This window comes from Ursus arctos, unplaced genomic scaffold (genome assembly GCF_023065955.2).
Source record: "Ursus arctos isolate Adak ecotype North America unplaced genomic scaffold, UrsArc2.0 scaffold_8, whole genome shotgun sequence".
Taxonomy (NCBI): domain Eukaryota; kingdom Metazoa; phylum Chordata; class Mammalia; order Carnivora; family Ursidae; genus Ursus; species Ursus arctos.
In genome coordinates this window covers 79,002,719-79,023,793 of record NW_026623100.1, presented here as the reverse complement: position 1 = coordinate 79,023,793, position 21,075 = coordinate 79,002,719, and the positions used below count along the sequence as shown (strand labels likewise).

General features: G+C 45.4%; 1 protein-coding gene and 1 pseudogene across 4 annotated transcripts in view; both read left to right on the top strand.

Moving 5' to 3' along the window:
* Positions 1–21,075, top strand: part of ASAP2 (ArfGAP with SH3 domain, ankyrin repeat and PH domain 2) — a 167,876-nt gene that overhangs the window by 50,094 nt on the left and 96,707 nt on the right. For all 4 annotated transcript variants that reach the window (XM_048222891.2, XM_057309395.1, XM_048222890.2 and 1 more), the window contains exon 2: positions 8,610–8,682. In XM_048222891.2, the coding sequence (XP_048078848.1) occupies positions 8,610–8,682 (73 nt within the window). The remainder of the gene's footprint in view (positions 1–8,609; positions 8,683–21,075) is intronic.
* On the top strand, positions 8,689–17,687 carry LOC113269687 (60S ribosomal protein L26-like; annotated as a pseudogene).

The window sequence follows — 21,075 nt, the reverse complement described above, 5'->3', positions numbered from 1 at the left end:
GCCCAGAATTTAATCGTGTGTGTGGTTATTCTCCTTGCTTGGGCATTTGGGGGTGCTTGGCTATTTTTTTCTCTTTTCAAAGTCCTGCTGAGAATGTCTTTGTTGAAATAACTTGTGTGGAAAGAAGGGAGGCCATGAGGTTGTGTTTCTACAGTTGGATTGGGACAGAAGGATAGGAACGGCTCTGGTAAAGCCTTTTGCTCGCTCTGGCAAGCTTACTTTCCAAAAGACCATAACAGTGTCTTCAGCTTCCAAGTCAGGGTGCAGCTTGGTGACATCAGTTTTGTTTTGTATTTCATTTTAAATTATTTATTTATAATCTCTACCCCCACTGAGTGGGGCTCGAACTCAGGACCCCGAGATCAAGAGTCACATGTTCCACCAAGGGAACTAACCAGGTGCCCGTTTTGTATTTCAAACCTTAGCCTTTCCCACTCCCCCAGTGCCTTTGTTCTTTTGATTTGTATTTCTCGTATCTGCCCCGGGGGCATCAGTGATTTTCATGTTTTATGAAACTTTGCTTCCTGGGGTCCAGCTTCTGATGTTCTCAGGCAGTTGGGTGGGGTTAGTGACATTCCTTTTTATTCCAGAGAGCTGTTTATCTTCCATTATTTATTTTTAACCATACAAATCACACATAAATATATTTTTGTAGTAAATATTTCAAACAGTACCAAAAAGTGAAGTCTTCCTTCACGGTCTTTTCTGTCTCCTTATGGAACTCCTGTGCCGAATTCCCGTGTCTTCCAGGATTTTTTTCTGGGTATATATTTATGTATGGAAAGATGCCATTTTGAGTATTTTTCTTTATTGTTTAATCAGTTTCTTTGGCACATTTTTGTGCTTGAAGTTAAATCCTCAATATCCTACTTAATCTGAAAATAACTGTAAAAGTAACAATGTAGAATATTGAAGTACTTTTTTGATTTCCTTAATTTAAAAAATTTCAAGTATAATGTACTCATGTTGATGATAGTTTAAAAGTAGAAAAATCCAAAAAGCCCTCCAACTTCCTCCGAGACAGCAAAAATTGTTTCCTCTATCTTTATATACACAGTTTGTGTGTATAGTACACCACTTGCTTGGTTTCCAGTTTATAACAGTTTATTTCTTGGTTACAATTGTTTGTGTGTATGTGTTTGTGCGTGTCTGCGTACGCGCACACGTGTGTTCAGTTGATTCAGTAAATCACCTTGTATCTCCTACTTCCCGAGATGGTATTTTGAGAAAGGTCTGTTGCAGTTTGATCTTTGGAAGCTGCCTTATTTTTCTTTGTTCTCTGTGTCCTATATACCCACATGGGTCAGTTTTAGCCACATGCACACGGGCTGGGTGTGCTGGGGCCCCCTCCCTGATGATGCCCTCGCCCCCCACCCCCCGCCAGGTTTGGATGCATCTGTTGCAAGTACCTGTGATTGAGGACACGGTCAAGGTCTAGTTGATGGTTGGGGTGAGGGGGTCGGCCTTCCTCTGAATATATGCCCACTGAGCTGCCAGCCTGGTTCTGGCAGATGGGCACAGAATCTGAGACATTCTGAAGAATAAAAATGTGTTGGAGAAAAATTCAAGAAATGTATCTTCTGTTTGCCTGTCCTCAAGGGTTGTCTGTTTTAGGAATTGGCAAACCTGGCATCTGTCTCCAGCTACCGACTTGTGTCGTCTGCTCTCGGATGTCTTGGAAATGGGACTAAGGGATTTCTAAGTTCCTTTCACTCATTGTGTGTGACCAAAATGCTGAGCTAATAAATTACCCCTTGTGCCCCCAAACCCTGGTTGATCTTAATTTCTTTTCCATAAAGAAGGCTTTAAATTTATTTTTATTCAAATTAGCATATCATACATATATACGTACATGCACGCATACACACACACATAAGGAGATATACTATAATTAAAGACTGATTATGAACTGACACTCACCCACCCATCACCTGTCCTTCCTGGTCACGGTCAGCATTCAGAGAGCGCTCGCCTGCCTTCTTGTCAACAGCGTCAGAGTAGCTGCCAGCCCAGCTGTGCGATAGACATCTCCTCACTTCTGTTTGTAGTTTTATCGGCAACATTATACATCCCTAAACATAAACAATACCTTCCAGTTTTTCCTATTTCTTTAAACTTTTATGGTAGTATACTGCATGTATATTTCTGCAAATTGCTGCTTTTGCTTAACATTTTTGTGAGATTTCCCTTATGTTCTGAGTGGGTAAAGTTTGTCCATGTCCATGCAATAGTTCATCCATTTTACCATTAACAGGGATTTGGGTTTTCCAGTTTTCAGCTATTTCAAAGAGTGCCGTGAACATTCTTGTCTTCTGGTGCAGAGGTATACGTACTATGAGTAACTTCCGTTTTGATAGAGAATAGCAGGTGCCCTTCTAGTGTGTCCTTCTGCATACGTGTCTTACACAGCTTGATTTAGCTTGGGTATTTATTTGATCGTAATTCTTCGTGACACCTGCTGTTCTGCAGGCCTCTGCTGTATTCCCAGGAGGAGGTAGACCCATTATGGCTCCGGCCTTAAACTGAGCCTGCAGGCCACAGTGCATTTCCGTGCTTCCCAGAAGGCTTCTGGAAATATTTGACACTGTCATTAATGTTTTGTGTTACTTTAAAAGTAAAGTCAAACGTGTGATGAGGCAGCATGCCATCTAAACGTTTTATGGCTTTTCCTTGGCAAAGCCAACAGATCTGGGTGTTGCTTTGTTTTGTTATTTGGTCTGTGTCTTTCAAAAATGTCATTTCCTCTCAGGTTAGCCTTTCATAAAAGGAGCGAGGGAGAGGAGCTGGGACAGGAGAGTGGAATGGGACTCCCAGGCGGCCCAGCGGGGGGGAGGCCTGTGGTCTGCCATTCTCTCTTCCTCCAGGCAGCATCTTCGGGTTCCAAGAATGCAGCCAGCCCCATCCCACCCTTGCTGGCTTGAACTGCTGGCGACCAAACGGGTGCTGTGCCAAGAGGAGACTGCACTGGCTGATAGCGTTGCAGAAACCTCTCTGTGAAACCTCACGGCCAGGGGTCAGCAGACTTTATGAAGGGCCAGACAGTGAATATTTTAGGCTTTATAGGCCTCAAGGCAAAATGGAAGCTATTATATAGGTATTTGTATTAATAAGAGAGAAAATAAATTTTCATAATTTTTAAAACAAAGTATAGTACTGGATGGAATACAGTTTTTTGGTAATGCTGGTCTACTAATCAGAATCAGGGAATTCTTTCTGGGAAGATTTCTCTATTGGGGTTCAAAGCTACTATTCCCCCTTCACCTCATTGTCATATCAGTTGGAAACGTTCATCTGTGCAGATCCTTAGCTCGTGGCCTCACAAAAACCAGCCCGCCGGCAGGTGCCCACCTGCTCCCGGCTCAGCTCCTCAGACAGACTGTGGATCTGGCCGCCACAGTCCAGCATCAGGAGCAGGTGCCTGTGTGCCACGGTGGACATCCCTGTAGGCTCTGGGAACAAAGACTGACTTCAGCCCTCTGAAGGGAGACAGGTGTGTCACACAGTCACCTCTGGGCTGAGCCCAGGGCGGGGTGGGGAAGAAGAGAGGACCCCCCCCCCCCCCCATGATGCCAGTTGCTTATGGAACTGCCCTCAGGGACGGCGCCCAGAGAAGTCTGCAGGTGCAGACGAAGAGCATAACGGGGGTGGCGTGTTCAGAAACAGGGTATTATGAGCAGCTGCAGCTCCTGGGAAAGGCAGCAGGACATGAGGAGCTGGATTTTTTATTTTACTACATTTTAATTTTTTTCTCCATGTTCCTACGTGGCTATCGGCTACCCTATTGGACAGCGCAGGTCTGAAGAGGGAAAGAGCGAAGGGCTTTGTGTCCCTTCCTGGGGGGGCTTTCCTTTCACTCGCTGCAGCCCTGCTGCAGCCCTCCCAGGAGCCGCCGTCCGTCCGTGGATGAGCCGCCGAGACTGCGGGGAGCTGCTCGCAGGGGTAAATCAGAACCCGGTTCGTATAATGGTTCAGGGATCAAAAGAGATGCTTTTGGAGTGGTTGGAAACAGTTGTTTATTTTCCTCTAAAATATCTGAGACACGTCCCCTCAGTCTTGTTTATGTGATAAATTTACTCTGTGAAACTTGTTTTATAAACTAGAGGTCAGCTGCACTGTGGGTCCCCAGAATTAATGGGGTTAGGCCAGACTTGAGCGGTTGTGCCGTTCCTGCTTAGGTCCATATTGGCTGTTCAGTTTTTGCCTGTGTTTATAGTTTTTACACACACATTCTGGCCAAGGCTGCAGCTCTTTTTCCTTCTCTTAAGCTTGGGTAGATTTGGGGAGAGGAGGGGTGGGTGAGTGAATCTCAGCCCAATCGATGGACACCTTTGGTTTCTTGAGGCTCTCAAGTTTTGTTATTTTTTTTGTTGTTTTAGGATTCCAGGGCTGTTTTTGTATGTAATTGACAGAAGACTTTTTCTGGCACTCAGTCTTAATCATTCTAACTTCTTCTGACCAAGTTTAATCTTAATTATCTATAAATATGCACCATATTGAAGGGTGTGTTTCTGAGTGGGGAGGTAATTGTTTTTCCCTCTTGCAGTTTTAATTTAAAATTACCTCTACGCCTACCTCACCTTTATTTCCAGGCTCTTAACAGACTGTAGAAAAGCAACAGTTATCGTTTATCCACTCTTCCCTGAGTTCAGGAAACAGCACATCCCCTTTAATAACAGAGGTAGAAGATTCCATATGGTGGCCTGTTTTTACAAGACTCTTATGCAGGAAGAGATCAGGGAGGGGTGTGTCCCACGGTATAATGTGGGAGGAAATTTGTCAGAGTTCAGTGGTGTTATGAAGCATATTTCGTCTGTGGTCGGCCTTCCACACTGAGGTATACGACTACTCCGGTTCCCATTTTTCTCAGCACAATTGAGTCAAACCCCTGTGGGCAGAAGATTAACTCTGTAATCCTTCAGAGTGCCAGAGACTGGAGAGCTAAAATCAGTTGAGGAGGCAGAATAGATCTCCCTGTTACTCACTGACTTTTCCAGAATGTCTGCTGCCCTGTACTGATCCCATGTGTCTTCCCAATCATGGGCCCCAGCCAGGTCCTTCACCTTTGGCTGTCCTTTCCCTGAATCCACTTCCTGCCTGCTCAGATCCATTGTTCCTGCTGGGGCCTAAGTGACCTTCAAGTACAGCTCTCCCTTCTCTGCTGGGAAGCCTTCAGTAGCTGCCCACCAACTCCAGGCTCAGCCAGACACCCTTGCCAGCCTCTTGAGTCCCTGCCTGCGTTTCTGGTCTCAGGGTCACTTACTGAGCTGTTTTTTGGTCCTGTTGTATGTCAGCTTTCTGCTGGGCACTGGGGACATGAGCCATGAGCACGTTCCGGCCCTTACAGGAGACCACTAAAAAGGAAAAAGAGACATAAAGTTAATTTTATTAACATTTAACCTAGTATGTCCAAACTATTATCATTTTAATGTGTGGCACTGGCCATATGTCCATGCTCAATAGACAACGTGTGCCTTGTAGGTACCACAGTGGGCAGCACAGGTCTTGGCATTGAGCAGGACAAATAGAAAAGCAGGCCATGTACAGGATAGTCTTGGGCTTCTGGCTTTGTGTTTATTCAGGGGATTATCTTGCTAGATTGTGAATTCCAAGCAGGCATGGGCATTGCTCTATTTTGCTGACCGATGTATCTCTAATACCTAGCTTAGTACTTAGCACATAGTAGGTGCTCAGTAAATTTTATCAGATGAACTACTGAGTAAGCACAGGGTGCTATGGGAGAAGTCTGGTTGAGCAACCCATCCGAGAAGGCTTTCGGGAGGAGAACGTGTCTCTAAATTAACTTGCAAAATTGGAGTTAGAGTCAAACCACGGGTCAAGAGGAAGCAGGGAGAGTGTACTAAGGAGGGAAGAGAGTGCACAGTGCTCAGAAGTAAAGAGGAGGAAGAAGGTTGGGGGAGCTGCAGGAGTTCATTGTGATGGAAGCTTAGGGTACAGCTGGGGAAGGGGTCAGGAGATGGGGCTGGAGAAGTCATGGGGGCCAGATCACGAAGAGGTTTTAAAGCTGCCACAGAGTTGATGTCTCATTCTGAGGATGTGCAGACACAGCACCAGCGTCCTGGGTTGGGGGCGTGGCCCCTTGAACTTGTGTGATGCGTTTCTTTCCTCTGTGCGTGTGATGTTTCTCCCTTCACAACTCCTAGCCCACAGAAAGGGCTTCATGATAATATCGGCTGACTTATGTTTGTACGTAGGCTAACCGGGCTGGTGTTGGTGTCTTCTGCTGTCCGTGGGAAGCTTTAGAAGGAGGGGCAAGTGTAATTATTTGAATGCAGGTCAGAGATTGTTTTAGCAATTCCGGACCAAATTCTCTCCAAGCACTGGAGTAGATGTTGATTAGATCAAATCTGTTTTTCAGTAATAGCCCTTCACCTGGGGATTGCGACCTTCCAGAGCTTTGATGAGTCATTGAACTTGTGTCTTTGTCAGAGTTGTACTCTCTGACACATGGTCGATAAAGCTTCAGGAACCAGTATTTCTGACACAGCCCTGAACAAATCCTGTCTTCTTGCTGTCACTGGCAGAACCCAGCAAGTTGGCACACTCGCTGCAGGGTACTGCATGCTGGGTGGGAGACTGGGGAGTAAAAGTTGATGAGACTTCCAGAGAAAGGGTTCAGCAGTGAGTTTCATGGGTTACGTTCTGTTTCCAGATCCCTTTTCCCATCTCAAGGGAAGGTCAAGAACAGACTAAAGATGACTTAGCAAAATAAGAGCTGGTTCTCTACAAGAAATTTTGACTTTCTTGTGTCAGTCTTTATCTACGCCTTCCTACAGTATTTAGAAAATAATGCCTTTTTTGTTTTTAATTTTAAGTATACTCCATGCCCAGCATGGGGCTTCAACTCACAACCCTGAGATTTAGAGTTGTATGCTCTACAGCTGAGCCAGCCAGGTGCCCCCAAAATGCTTTTTAAAATATAATTTCTGTGATGCCTGGGTGCCTCCATTGGTTAAGCATCTGACTCTTGGTTTCAACTCAGGTCGTGATCTTGGGGTTGTGGGGTCGAGCCCTGCATGGGGCTCTGCGCTCAGCGTGGAGTCTGCTTGGGATTCTCTCTTTCCCTCTCCCTCTGCCCCTCCTCCTGCTCGTGCTTGCTTTCTCTCTAAAATAAATGAATAAATAAAACTTTTAAAATATAACTTCTCCCGGGGTGCTTGGATGCCTCAGTCAGTTAACCATCTGACTCTTGGTTTCAGCTCAGGTCATGATCTCAGAGTGGTGAGATGGGGCCCCATATTGGGCTCTGCGCTCAGCAGGGAGTCTGCTTGAGATTTGTCTCTCCCTCTCCCCCCCCCCAAATAATAAATAAATAAAAATCTTTTTAAAAAATAGTCATTGTTGCTTTAGAATGGGACTTAGGATACTGATTTTGAAAGTGGATTCAAGAGGTGTTTCAACTGGGGCACCTGGGTTAAGCTCCACTCTGGGCGTGGAGCCTGCTTAAGATTTCGCTTGCTTCCTCTCCCTCTGCCCCTCCCCCACCTGGCTCACACGCTCTCCCAAAAAATAAAAGCAAGAAAAGGTCATTCAGGAAGGCTGGACATGAAGGACTCTGCTGTTGCTCTGAGGTGGTGTCCTCTGCCTCTGATGACAGTCGATTGCGATTTTTTATGATTAAAACTCATCACGAGTAGTAACGATGTTATTGTCACCGTATACCAGATATTGGGTTAGGTGCTTCCCCTGCAGTTCTTCGGTTCTTTACAGTGACCCTATGATAGGTGTCACTCCCAGTTCACACATGCTTTCTTCTTCCTGTCACAACTGAGGGTGACACATTGCTCCTCCACGGTGTTTAATTGGGTTAAAAGGAGATTTTACCCCTGTAACTTTTGTGAAAGCAGAGCTATAATTAAAATTTCTGATTTGATTAGCACTGAGTAGATCTTACCTGAGCACTTACTACGTGCTGGGCACTGTAGGCGCCATGTGCTACTACCGTGTGATGGTTGATCTACTAAAGAGCAACACTAAATGGAGTGTAGTAGAGGAATATTAAATACTTAAGTGTGTCTAATCATTCAGCCTTGCCAAGTAGGTATTGTTACGCCCTGGTTCTGGAAGGGAAGCCTAGGCCAGGAGAGGATTAAGAAGAACATGCCTTCTAACCCAAACAAATTCACGTCTGGGTCTTGGGTTTAAAGCCTTCCACGGGCCCTGTGGCCTCTGGGCAGGGAGGTGGGGGTGGGGACGCACACACTCTGCCTCACCACACCCTCGCACTCTTCCCCCTGCTCCCTGTCCATGCCTCTCTCGGAAGGAGCACGTGGCAGGTGGGCACAAGTCTGAGCCGTGCTTGTTGACGGGGAGAATCGAGACTGGGTGGAGGTGCAGTCAGTCCGAGGTACAACCCTTTCCCCCGCAGGAGGCTGACGTCTGGTGGGCGGTGTGGGCAGAGGCGGCTCACGTGCTTCATGTGGATGAGAGGGTGTTGGCTTTGGGGATGACTCCATCTTCATGCCACACGGAGGATTTGTCCCCCAGAAACGCTCCACCAGCCTCCAGAGTGGCTGTCACAAGGCCCTTCCCTGGTAGTCGTGATCTGACCTCAAACACATGTGAATTAATACCACTTCTCTATATTCTAGGCTTTGGATGTGGACCGGATGGTTCTTTACAAAATGAAGAAATCCGTGAAAGCAATAAATATCTCTGGGCTGGGTGAGTATGCATTCTTTCCTAGGGCTTTCTTTGTGCAAACACTTGCATTAGAAGTGCTGATGCCGTAATAGTGATCACCATTAATGAATAATCAACCAAACCTTTTTTTCCCTAGGCATGCAAATTATAAAGTTGAGTTGGGATGTTTAGTTTTTAGAAGTGTGTTTTGTTTTGTCAATTGTCTAATTGTGGAATGGCACTTCATCTGCCGCCCCCCGACCCCCACCCTCCCACTGTCCCACGCACTGCTTCCTGTTCTCTGACATGCGGCCGAGTTTCCCACCATAGCCCTGCATGAACCAGCTTTGTCTAACTGGTCGACAAGGACACCGGCCTCATTCCTGCCTCCGTTGTTTGGTTTGTGTGTTAATCATGTCAGAATGGCCTTTCCGTTTCTCTCATCCAATGCTTGCCTTTCTTATTTGGGCTGACAGTTAACATAAAAGCGCAATCAACTGTTCAAAGTAATATCTGATCTAGACTAATAAACTTTTTTCTGACTTAAAGATTTCAGGCTGCACATACGTCCCAGGTCTGCCCCCTGCTCGAAACCTTACAGGTTTCAATAGAAAATATATTTTTTTTAAGTCATGAAGTGATTATGTCGCTTCTCTCAGAAACAATCCAGTGGCAGCCTTGGAGAGCTAGAAGTTGTGAGAACTCCCAGAGACCATGGAAGCAGGTGATGGACTGCAGAGAGCAAGGCTGGCTCGTGGGAGAGCACACCACTGCCAAGTGTGGCAGAACACACTCCCTTTGCTCGTGGCTGGTGGCCAGGAGGAAGAGGGAGCCCAGGGTGTGTGCCTGCAGATGCCGGTCAGGCCATCGGATCACCCTTGTGTTGTTCCTTTTCATGACAATAGCAACTGGTGTAGGACAGGGAATGCCACAGGTGGTTAAAAGGAGGAAGGAGCATGGAAGGGTCTAGAAGTACCTGTTGTGCCCAACCCCGCCCCTACCCTAGTTCTGCTTGTGAGCAGCAGCTCCAATAACTGCGTTTGCCTCCCCCAGGGAGGGCTGTGCAAGCCAAGATTGTGAAGAGGCCAGTAGGGAATCTCAGCTATAGAGATAGTCAAGAATGGCAAGTATATTTAGGAACAGATTTAACAAAAGATATGTAAGAATTCTATATCGAAAACTACAAAACACCACTGATAGAATTAAAGACCTAAATAAATGAGAGGTATGTGATGTATGTGGGTTGGAAGACTCGATGCAGACACGCTCCCCAGATTGATCTCAAGATGCACCACAATCCTAATCAAAATTCCAGCAGGAGAAATTGACAAGCTGATTCCAAAGCTTATATGGAAACACACAGGCCCTGGAATATCCCAAGCAAACTTGGGACAGAAACAAGTTGGAGAACTTAAACCATCTGACTTCAAGTCTTGTGAGGCAGTAGTGGTCTAGACTGTGTTGCCAGCAGGGGTCCAACAAAGAGATCAGTGGAACAAAGACAGTCTAGAAATAGATCCTCACTGAGAGGTGTCTGTCACCACAGTTGCCAAGGCAGCGCACTGCGGAGATGAAGGTGTTTCTAGCACATGGTTCTGAAAAACTGGATCTTTCCATCAGAACAAATGAAGTACAGCCCTCTCTCTCACCTATACAAACAGTACTGTGAAATGGATCATAGATTCAAATATAAAAGCTAAAACTATAAAGCTTCTGGAAGAACACATAGGAGAACATCCTTACAACTTGGGGCAGGCAAGGCTCCTTGAAAAGGACACAGAAGGCAGTAGCGTAAAAGAAAAAAAATTGTTAAATCAGACTTCATCAAAATGAGACACTTCTGCACACTCAAAAATGCTATTAAGAATAGCCTAACATTTGATGGGCCCCCAGTCAAGAAAGCAAAGAGCTTACACTTGAGGAAACGAAATTAATAGGGCAATTAGAACAGGGCTTTAAAATAAGAGCATATGATTAACATCCTTAAAAAGGCAAGGGAGGTCTTTAATTACTGGAACTGGGAAAGGTACTAGTGAAAAAGAACCAGTAAAAGGTGTGAAAGTAGAAAAATACATAGTTGTTGAAATAAAAACTAAATTTGCTAAATGGCAGGCCGCACACATAGGAAGAGAGGATTAGTGAGGCTGCATGTTGCTGGAACACGAGTTAAAGGAATGGACAGTGTAAAGTAAAAATCACGAGTCACAGAAAATAGACTCCGAGCGGTCAACATTAACATCCACCCAAAGGACTTGCAGAAAAGGAGGAAAAAATGGAAAAGGGGAAAGTTTTTAAAAAGTAATACCTGACAAATTCTCAGAACTAAAGGAAGATTTAAGATCTCAGGTTGAGGGGTGCCTGGGTGGCTCGGTTGGTTGAGCATCTGACTCTTGATTTTCGCTCAGGTCGTGATCTCAGGGTTGTGGGATCGAGCCCCATCGTGGGATTCTCTCCCTTTCCTTTTGTCCCTCCCCCGCCCACATAAAAGATAAAATAAGATCTCAGATTAAGAGAGTGCACTGAATTCTAAGGACAACATTATACACACACACGTACATGTACACACACACTCACACGTATATACACACACACGTATATATACACACACACAGCGTGTGTGGTATGTGTGTGAGTATGCCTGTTTGTGTGTGTGTGTATATTTATGTACGGGTGGATAGGTGTGCATATCTCAGGACACATCCTGCTATCTTGACCTCAGGGATAAAGAGAAAATTAAAAATTTATCAAGAGGGGGAAAAAGCATATATATAGGAAAAAAGATTGGGGGCAGTATGCTAAAAAATGATTGTTTTGGCGTTTTGACTTTATAGATATTTTTGCTCCCTTCATTTTCTGTATTTTATATATTGTAACGTATTGATGTTAAAATGATCAGGCAGGTATTAAGTTGTTTATGGTTAAGTTCCAGATGAATGTGAAAGAAGTTCAGGAAAGCAAAAAAGAGGTGGGAGGGACTTCAGTTGTTCACAACCGAGCTGGTCCCGACTGAGTTCGAAAGCTCTGTGGACCTGGAGTTTGTGGCACTAGCTATTGTACCCTGGAGCAAATTGCTTAGCATGTTTTAGCCCTGGTTTCCATGTCTCTGAAATAATCCAGCTGGGTTAGAATGCAGATCAGTGGCTCTCAACCAGGGTGATTTTGCGCCCCCCAGTTTGGTTACTAACAACTGAGAGGTGTGTGTGTGTGGGCGTGTACACATTCTATGGGCACTTCATGGGTAGAGGCCAGGGATACTGTTCCAGACCCTGTGATGCGCAGGAGAGCTCCCAGCAAAGAATTCGCTGGGCCCAGATGTCAGTAACGCCAAGGCTGAAACCTTCATCTAGGTGTTCGAGTCTTCTACAGTTTTTTTTTTGAAAGATCGTATTTATTTATTTGAGAGAGAGAGAGATCCGGGGAGAGACAGTGAGAGAGGGAGGGAGAGACTCTGGAGCACATTCCCCATTGAGCGTGGAGCCCAATGCAGGGATCAGTCCCATGACCCCGGGATGATGACCTGAGCTGAAACCAAGAGTCGGATGCCCAACCCACTAAGCCACCCAGGCGCCCTCAAAGTCCTCTACAGTTTTTAAGAAACAAACAAAACAAAAACCAGAAGCTGCCACTGTGCTTAGCTTGCAAGTGCATAAACATTGATTGATTGATTACCTGACAACTACTGATTTTATGAAAGAAGTAGGATTAGTTTTCATTGAGTAACACATAACTGGAAGTAAACATATGTAGGAAAGTATTTCTTATTTAAAAGGAAATATCAAAGAGTATAAAACTCTTAACTAAGCACTGAGCTTTGCTGAAATGAATGTTTGACTGTCCAGAAAGGTGGTCACCTGCCTCTGTCTCTTTTCCTGGATAAAGTCGGAGTGGCAGGGAGGCATAATGATCGTCTGTAGGTTTTTGGCTGCTTATTACAAACTTTGTGCTTTCTGTACATTATGCTAATCTTTATAGCCAACTGTTCTCATTTTACAAATGCGCCATCTGAGATCCAAGGGCTAAACGTGTTCCCGGGCCGCTCCGGGGCACTTGGCTTCCTGCTGGCCCAGGGCCGTGTGCAGGGCCCTTTCTTCTTCAAGGCCACCAAGTCTTCAGGGTGTCTGGCACACTGACCGACTATCTTCAAGATTTCCAGAAATCACTCCAAGATGGATGCTTAGTTCTTTTGACAAACAATAGATTTTAAAAAGTATCTCAAGAGTTGGGTTTTTTAAACCATGTTCACTCGGGCTTTTGAGTTTATAATTTAAGGCTAGTTTAAAAGAGGGAATATTTTATATTCTGATGAGGTTCAAGAGTGATTTTAAAGTCTTATGTCAAGAAGGCTGTTCTAATCAGAAGTAAAAATGAAGGGCTGTGCTTCTCATGCAGGCATTGGCCACGTGACCACAGCCAGTCCTGAGAAGGACCTGTGCGTCCCTGAGGGCGAGCCCAGTACCCTGCATCGTAGCTCTGAACAAGCAAGCGTAGAGGGAGGAGGTGTAAACACACGGGTGTCAGGAAGCTAGCCTGTACAAATTTAGTAACACTTGCGTCTCATCTGCCTTTCTGACCTATATTGTTGAGCGTGTGCCACAAACCTCCTTCCTTTACCTGCCCCAGAGTCGTTTCCTAAAATACAGCCTAGTGATGTTACTTCTCTGCTCAAAAGTCTGCAGCATTTTCTTATTATCCACTTTGACGTTCACAAAGGTGAGTTCCAGAGCCTGGGAGAGACGAGGAAGGCCTGTGTGGGCTGTAGAATTGTAGGAAATTGGGGTCAGTCACAGGTAAGCAGGTGTCTATTCCCGCTTGACTGGCCGGAGACTTCAGCCTGCCCCTGTGGAGTATGAGAGGAGTGCTGTCTTAGCCTTTTCCAGATTGATTATGAGATTGCCACTGCCTCCCTTCATCGATCCAGTATAAGCCTCAGCTCAGTAAACACGGCAGAACACCAGAGGCAGACTGAGCCCCTTGTACCCCTCGGCTACCTGTCCAGGGGGCCCTTCTTGGAAATGACGTGCAGTTTCCCCAGTGTGCCACGTTTGGTGCTTCTCCCTCTGCACTTGCTCCTCTGTCTGCCTGAAAGGCCATTTTGCCCCTTTATTAGAGGAAATGGAGGCCTGAGGAAGTGAGAAGCTGGATCTGGAATTTTAACATCGCGCTTTGGGCACCCAGCCTGTGTCCTTCCTGAGGCGCCACACAGCAGGCTGACCGTTGGCGAGCCCTTGGGGGGGCCCCTCCTATTTCTGTCATCTTGTACTCATCTGATAGATCATGCCAAGTTTGAGTTATTATGAGGCCATGAGTCTGAATTATTTTAAAGTTGGAATACTGATCTGAAGCCTTTCTTCCAGAGCAGTGTTGTCTACTTCAAAGAAGTCACCTTGTTTGGTGACTTCGAGAGGAAACCCCATACCTTTTCCTGTGATGTTGCTGACACCATTCACAACATTTTTGGAAGTCTTCTCTAGAACTGCTTTTACTAGCACATTCTTTTGAGTATTTTAGAGGAGTGTGAGGATAGGTGGAATTTTTTTAGAGCTAGACATCAGAAATCAGTGGGGCATGTTCAGGAAGTGATCAGCTGTGGGTGACCACAGCTGGTCTGGAGCACGGTGAGTGCACGCTCAGTCTGTCTCTGAGGGCAGTTAGTTCCCAGAGGAGGCCCATATGGTTTGATCATGAGCATGTTTAATGTCCTAAGGCATCTGCTTGTGTAGCAACAGCACTCATTTCACTTGTGATTCAAAGAACAACAGAAAGAATTCACCATTTATGCCTTATACTGCTACATACCTTTCCTGTCTTGAGTTCTTTAAGTTCGGGGACTTTTCTGCTTGCTTTCCTGATTTGTCATGGATTGGCCCCATCTGACCTCTAACTGATCTCCAGCGGTCCCCAATATCTCTCTGTTCCAGGCTGGCTGACCTCTCCCTTCTTCACGAGCGTGTATCTGTCTCTGCACACTGTCTGCCGCCCAGCCCCACGCCTGGTCTGGACACACGCTCTCCTGTCCCAGGAAGACATTAACCTTCTTTACTCTTTTATGTTAGTTTTCTGTGGCTGCTGTGACAACTTACCATGAACTGAGTGCCTTAAATGACAAATTCATTTCTTCCCCTTTGCGGCCATCGCTGAAGCCCCAGCGGCCAAAATGAAGTTTAATCCCTTTGTGACTTTTGACGGGAGCAAGAACCGTAAAAGGCATTTCAATGCATTCTCCCACATTTGCAGGACGATTATGTCTTCTGCTCTTTCTAAAGAGCTGAGACAAAAGTACAGTGTTCGAGCCATGCCCATCCGAAAGAATGATGAAGTACAGGTTGTGCGAGCACACTCCAAAGGTCAGCAAATTGGCAGAGTAGTCCAGGTTTACAGGAAGACCTACGGCATCTGCATTGGGCGAGTACGTCCAGCGGGAGAGGGCACAAGGCACGGCTGTCCAAGTGGGCATTCGCCCTAGCATGGTGGTTATCACTAGACCAAAACCGGACAAAGACCGCAAAAAGATCCTGGGATGTAAAGCCGAATCTTGCCAAGTAGGAAAGAAAAAGGGCAAATATAAGGAGGAGACAATTGAGAAGATGCAGGAATAAAGTAATCTTATATACAGCTTTCAATAAAAACGCAAAATGAAAAAGAAACGGACAAATTCATCTCGTGGCTCTGGATTCGCCAAGTCCGAGATGGGTCTTGTGGGGCTAAGATGATGGTGTTGGCAGAGCTCCTTCCCGGAGATCGGGGGTGAGCGCTTCCTTGCCTTTTCCGGCTGTTGGAGGTCAGCTGCATCTCGATTTGTGGCCAGCAGAGTCTTTCTCATACTCTGTCACTGTGACTCTGTCTTATTCTGCACAGGCTGCCGTAACAAAATACCCAGACAGGGTAGCTTAATCCACAGACATTCGTGTCCCATAGTTCTGGAGGCTGGAAGCCCAAGGCCAGGGTGTCAGCATGGCTCGGTTGTAATGAAGGCTGTCTCCCTGGCTTGCATATGGCTGCCTTCCCGCCATATCTTCTCATGGTAGAGAGTGAGTAGGCTTTCGGGCGTCTCTTCTTGTAAGAGCGCTTATCCCATCCTGAGAGCCCCACCCTCGTGATCTCATCCAAACCTAATTATCTCACGGAAGGCCTCCCTCCGCATACTGTCACACTGGGGGACAGAGAAGGGGGAGGAGGAGCACGACACCGTTTTGTCCATAGCGGACACTGACTCTCTGCCTCCCTCTTGCACAGGTAAGCATCCTGCGATCGCACGAGGCCCAACCCCAATGATCCAGGATAACCTCCCCATCTCAGATTCAGCTGATTAATGACTTGAGTTTCATTTAGAACCTCAATTCCCATTTGTCAGGTAACAGGACATCTTCACAGGGTCTAGGCACCAGGATGTGCACATCTTTGGGACAGGAGGGGACCTTATTCTGCCTTCCACACCTCACCTCTAAGTTCCGAGTTTTGCAGTTGAATCCGTTTTGACTCTTCAGCCAGAAATGAAAGAGTGCCTAATACGCAGGCCCTATTTACTCTTTAAATATTGCTCTTTATTATTCTCGAACAGGTTTATGTCTGTTGATCTTTGCTCCTCAATTAGATGGCAAGCCCTTGAGGTCAATGACTAATTCTTGGAGGCAAGTGTAGTTTAGGATAAAGAGCACATAGGTATTAGAACCTGGGTAGCCTAGAATAGAAGTTCACGTGCCCCTCAAAAAAGCCTGTCACGGGAAAATTAGTCAATCTTTCCGAGCCTTCGTTTCTGCATATGTGAGGCGGGAATATTAATACTTTAAAATATTGTTAGTGAAGATTAACTAGACAGAAGTGACAGATGTGGCTCAGGGCACGCGGAAAGCATGGCAGCTGCAAATAAGCTTGCAGAGGCTGGCACGGAGGCTGGCAGATCATCGTCAGTGCCCCCAAATTTTCATTTGTGTGTTGTTACATTTCTGCTGCAAGTTCTGAGACTGTCCTCTTGTGTAGGAGAGAGAAACTTACCATTTCAGATGTGAGCAGTGTACTTATGGCCCGTTTTTGTACTCTGCTGGGTGAGGATTTATATAGATGGATGCAGAAGGGGGATTTGAGATGCCATAGGGCCACCAGCTGTGTTTTTAGAGCCCGTGAGCTCAGGCTGGTTTTTACCACCGTACCGTGTACCTACACAGTCACCTCAATATTGTCTCTTGGCCTACAAAACCAATATTTACTCTCTGGCTTTTTAGGAAAAAAGTTTGCCAGCCTCTGCATTAGGGTAGTGTCTCTGAAACTCCAGAGTGCCCCAGAATCCCCTGGAGGTCTTATTAAAACACGGGGTGCTGCGCAGCTTCACCTTGAGAGTTTCTGTTTCAGTAGGTGCAGGGTGGAGCCTGAATATTTGCTAATTGACTAAGATCCCAGGTGACGCTGAAGCTGCTGGTCTTTGAGAATACTACCCCCCCAAACCCCCGCACGCACATGCACACGCACACATGTACACAGATGACTCTAAACATTGGCCTGAGCCCAAGGGTATCATGTATGTCCCCACAGATACAAAACAGGTTTTCTTACACAATAACAAGTATATTACATTTGCTCCATTTTTCAAAAAAGATGACAGTCCAGCTAGATATATTTTCTGGAACATCTTGTATACAGGTTTGTAGAAGCCGATATTATAATGGTTTGTTGAAAAGCAGTTTCAACAGTAATTTTTCCCACTCATAATAAGCTGCTGAGTTCTTATAAACATCCAGTTTATATTAGTTCTAAAACTTTTATTAGTTTAGAATATCCCAAGCTCTTTCTCAGCCCAGAGGTGTTCTCCCCCTCCCCCACACTGGGAAGTTGAAACTAACATTTTTTAGCTGTTCGACGTATCAGTGGGTGGAAAAATTCATCTTTATCAAGAAGGAAGCAACAGAAGACTTTCATTTTCACTTCTCTAGATTACTCTATCTTAAGGACTTGGTGCAGCTCTTCTTACTGAGAGAGGGAATCTCCTTTACCCTCAATCTGAATGTCCTAGAGTAATTGTCACTTCCTTGAAATGAGACATACAAAGAAAGAAATGCTAATTTTCCCATAAACCCTTACTATCTTCCCCTTACAGAAGAAAAAAAATGTAATACTTTTATATGTGTATTTCTTCCTTTATTTGCAATGCTAATTAGAATATGGCTATTAAATTAATACAGAGCTTGAAATTAATAGAACTTTTTCTATTATAGATATATAATTAGGATAGAGCACTTTGAAAGAAACCTGTGCGGGAGTTTAGGAAGCGATATTTCATTCTGCATGAAGAAGGTACTATATCTGGCATGATTTTCTACCTGTTACATGAGAAAATAACTAAATCATAGTAATCCCCAGTGATTGGCATGAATAGGGTGAAACTGGTATTCTACTACTTTGTTGTGGCATTGAAAACCAGGGTGTGGAATTTTTAAAAAGTGGTTTGGCGGTTCAGTCAAGAGAAGTAAAAGCCTTTGTGTGGGAAGATGCACGAAGATGCTCGTTGCTTTGTCCCAATCTTTAGCATAGAAAAAACCTGGAAGCCTCCTGTAACTGAATTAGGATATACTACTTGATGGGATTATGGTTATGTAGCAACATGGAGAAAAATGCTTATGATGACATTTTCAGACGGTAAAGCTCAGATACAAAATATATGTTACCATGTCTGTGATCAAAGGGAATAGGAGATTATGACAAATGATAAAGAAAAGAAAATGCTTCTGTATGGATGTTCATAAACTTGAGAGTGGACGCATAATAACAGTAATAAAAATCTGACACCCCTGAAGTATTTGTTGTGGGACAAGCCCTGTGCTAGATAAGTACATAAATACAATCCTCACCTCAGCTCTGTGAGTTCGGTACTATCAGCAACTCCATTTACAGAGGAGGTCAGTGAGGCACAGAGTAGTAATTTGCCCAGGGTTGTACAGCTGGCAATTAGAGAATCTGAGTTTCAAGACCAGACCTGCCTTCCCGTCTCTGCTTTTGACCATGGCACCCCACTTCCTGGTGCACAGTGCACCTGGTGCGAATGAGGGTCCACAGTGGAGAAAAAGCAAGCAGTAAGCCTGCGGGACCGTCCTGGATATCAGCTGGCTGAGCCATAGTGATCCTTTTGAAAAACTCCAGGTGGTTTTGGTCGATCACAACTTCAGTATGAACGAGTACGTGAAAGCTCAAAGGTGAGTCAGGTGACCTTAGGGGAAGTATGCTTAAAAAAAAAAAAAAAAAGAAGGTGGTTACCCCATTATTGAATTGTAAGAGCAACACTTTTAAGAGGGACCTCAGAATCTTAGATCTGAAAACCCCATTGTAGGAGGACACTGGAAGGACCTAGTACTTCTTCGCTTGGGAGGTAGGGGAAGGCATTCTCTAGGACGAGGAAGTGAGGCATATTATCTGTTCCTCTCTAGAGAGTATTTTCACGGGAGTAGGCTTTGACTCAAATATGAGAGAGAAGTGAGCTGGGTGAGCTGATCATTGGAAGGGTTTCAGCAGAGGCCTGGTGCCGCTTCCTCTACGGAAGTTGTAGGGGTTGGTGGGGTCATGGACTCTGAGACCTTGAGATGTCTTCCACTTACAAGTCTCTGAGACACTTGTGGTCTCTCTTCTGCTGGTTAAGAATAATGATTGGAATTTAGGTGGGTAACTTGTGGAATCCTGTCAGCAGTGATCAACATATTAATCATGGAAGGGTAGCTAATCAGAAGGGACACTAAGACTTGTGACTTCAAGTCCCAGGTATTAACAGGAATCATACTTAGGGTCGTCATATTTATTTGGTAGGGAATTTAAGCTCATCTAGGCTGGCCTTTTTCACCTGGTATATAGGGTCTGCGAACAGGCTTAAGAGGTTTGTACATCCCGAAAATTGTATGGGAAATTATGTAAAGATGCTTTTTCCTGGAGAGGTTATCAGAAACATTTTTCTGATTTTTATTGGTTTCTGCAATAAAAGATTCAAGAACCACTGATGTAGCTAAACCCCCATGTTTTACAGACGTGGATACCATCACAGAGTTGACTTCCTGCCTTACTTACTGTAAAACATCGACGACATTATTCAGGGAGTATCTGAACCTGTTTCCTCATCTGTAAACTCTCCCAGAGTCACAGAGCTGAAAGGTTGTGTGTGTGTGTGTGTGTGTGTATGTGTGTATGTATCTAAAATCTTTCCTGCATGAATAGCAACTGTTACATGAGGCTTGGAGACCAGTGCTTTTTCCAAGGCTGCTTGTTCCTCGGTGTGAAGACTCGGGAGGCCTTTCCACACCACAGGAGTGGTCTTTTCTGCTGGTCTGCTGTGCTCTCAAAGAAGTGGGACAGGGTGGGAGTCTGGTGAGCATCTGTAAATAATGGGAATTGTATCCTTAGGGACGAGGAGGCAGAAATCAAGGGGAAAAAGGCTGAAAGCAATTTGCAGTGACAAAATGCACACTCTGTGATGGGGCTGGTCAAGCCGCTTTGCCCACAGGGGGCATCTGTGTGATTGGATGTAAGGTTTCTAATAGCCCATAGTCCACAGTGAGCAGATGTTGATCTGCCTCCCTGCTTTCCATGTCAGATACCCGGGGATTCCAGGCTCCGGGAGAGCCTTGCCAGCTCTTCAGCCAGGGCCTCTCCCTCCTTCTCTGATTTGGTCGTAGGGCAGCCCTAGGATGGGAAGTAGCTCTTTGGATAAGGAGAGTCTGGGGTGAGTCAAGCAGCTGGCTGCTCAGCTTCAGTCTCCTGGACCGGATTCTGAAGGACAAAACTCCTGTAAGCTTTACCTCCTCTCAGAAGCCTTTTCCATCACCAGCCTCAGAAAATGTACTCTCTTCCTCATTTCAAGCTCTAGTTCTACGTCCCCTAATGTGCACGGCGGTGGATTGTTCTTGAGCATTTATCTTCGCCTTCCTGAATTGTGCCTTGGCAGCTACCAAGCTTTATTCATCTTTGTGCCCTCTAAATTCAACTTTCTTAAATCCAAGTCTTCCCGTGTCACTTTACAGCCTTTGGGGGCCTTCCATTACCTGGGATGCAGTCCTTCATCTGGCCCCTGCCTGCTGCTCCCCATCCTCTGACCACACCTGGTCCCCCCTGAGCTCCCCAGGGTCGTTCTCTTTCCAGCTGTGCTCTGCACTGAACCGACTGGCGTGTGACTCTTTCTCTCTTACGGAGCTTTGCTTTTTGAGGCAGGGGCTCTGCTTCATGAATCTTTGTGTTCATTAGTGCTTGCTGCAGAAAAGCCTTTCTACATGATTGGATTTTTACCCTTTAGTAACCAGGAATGTTCTAGATTGAGAGTGGGTATTCGGGAAATACAGAACGAGTAAAAATACAAGTGAATGTTGATAGGGTTTTCTGTACTCTGAGCCTATAACCTAAAATGACAAAAAGGACAGCATAAAAAATAAACCTCATCTAGTAAATCAGTCTCAGTTCTCCCCCCCCTTC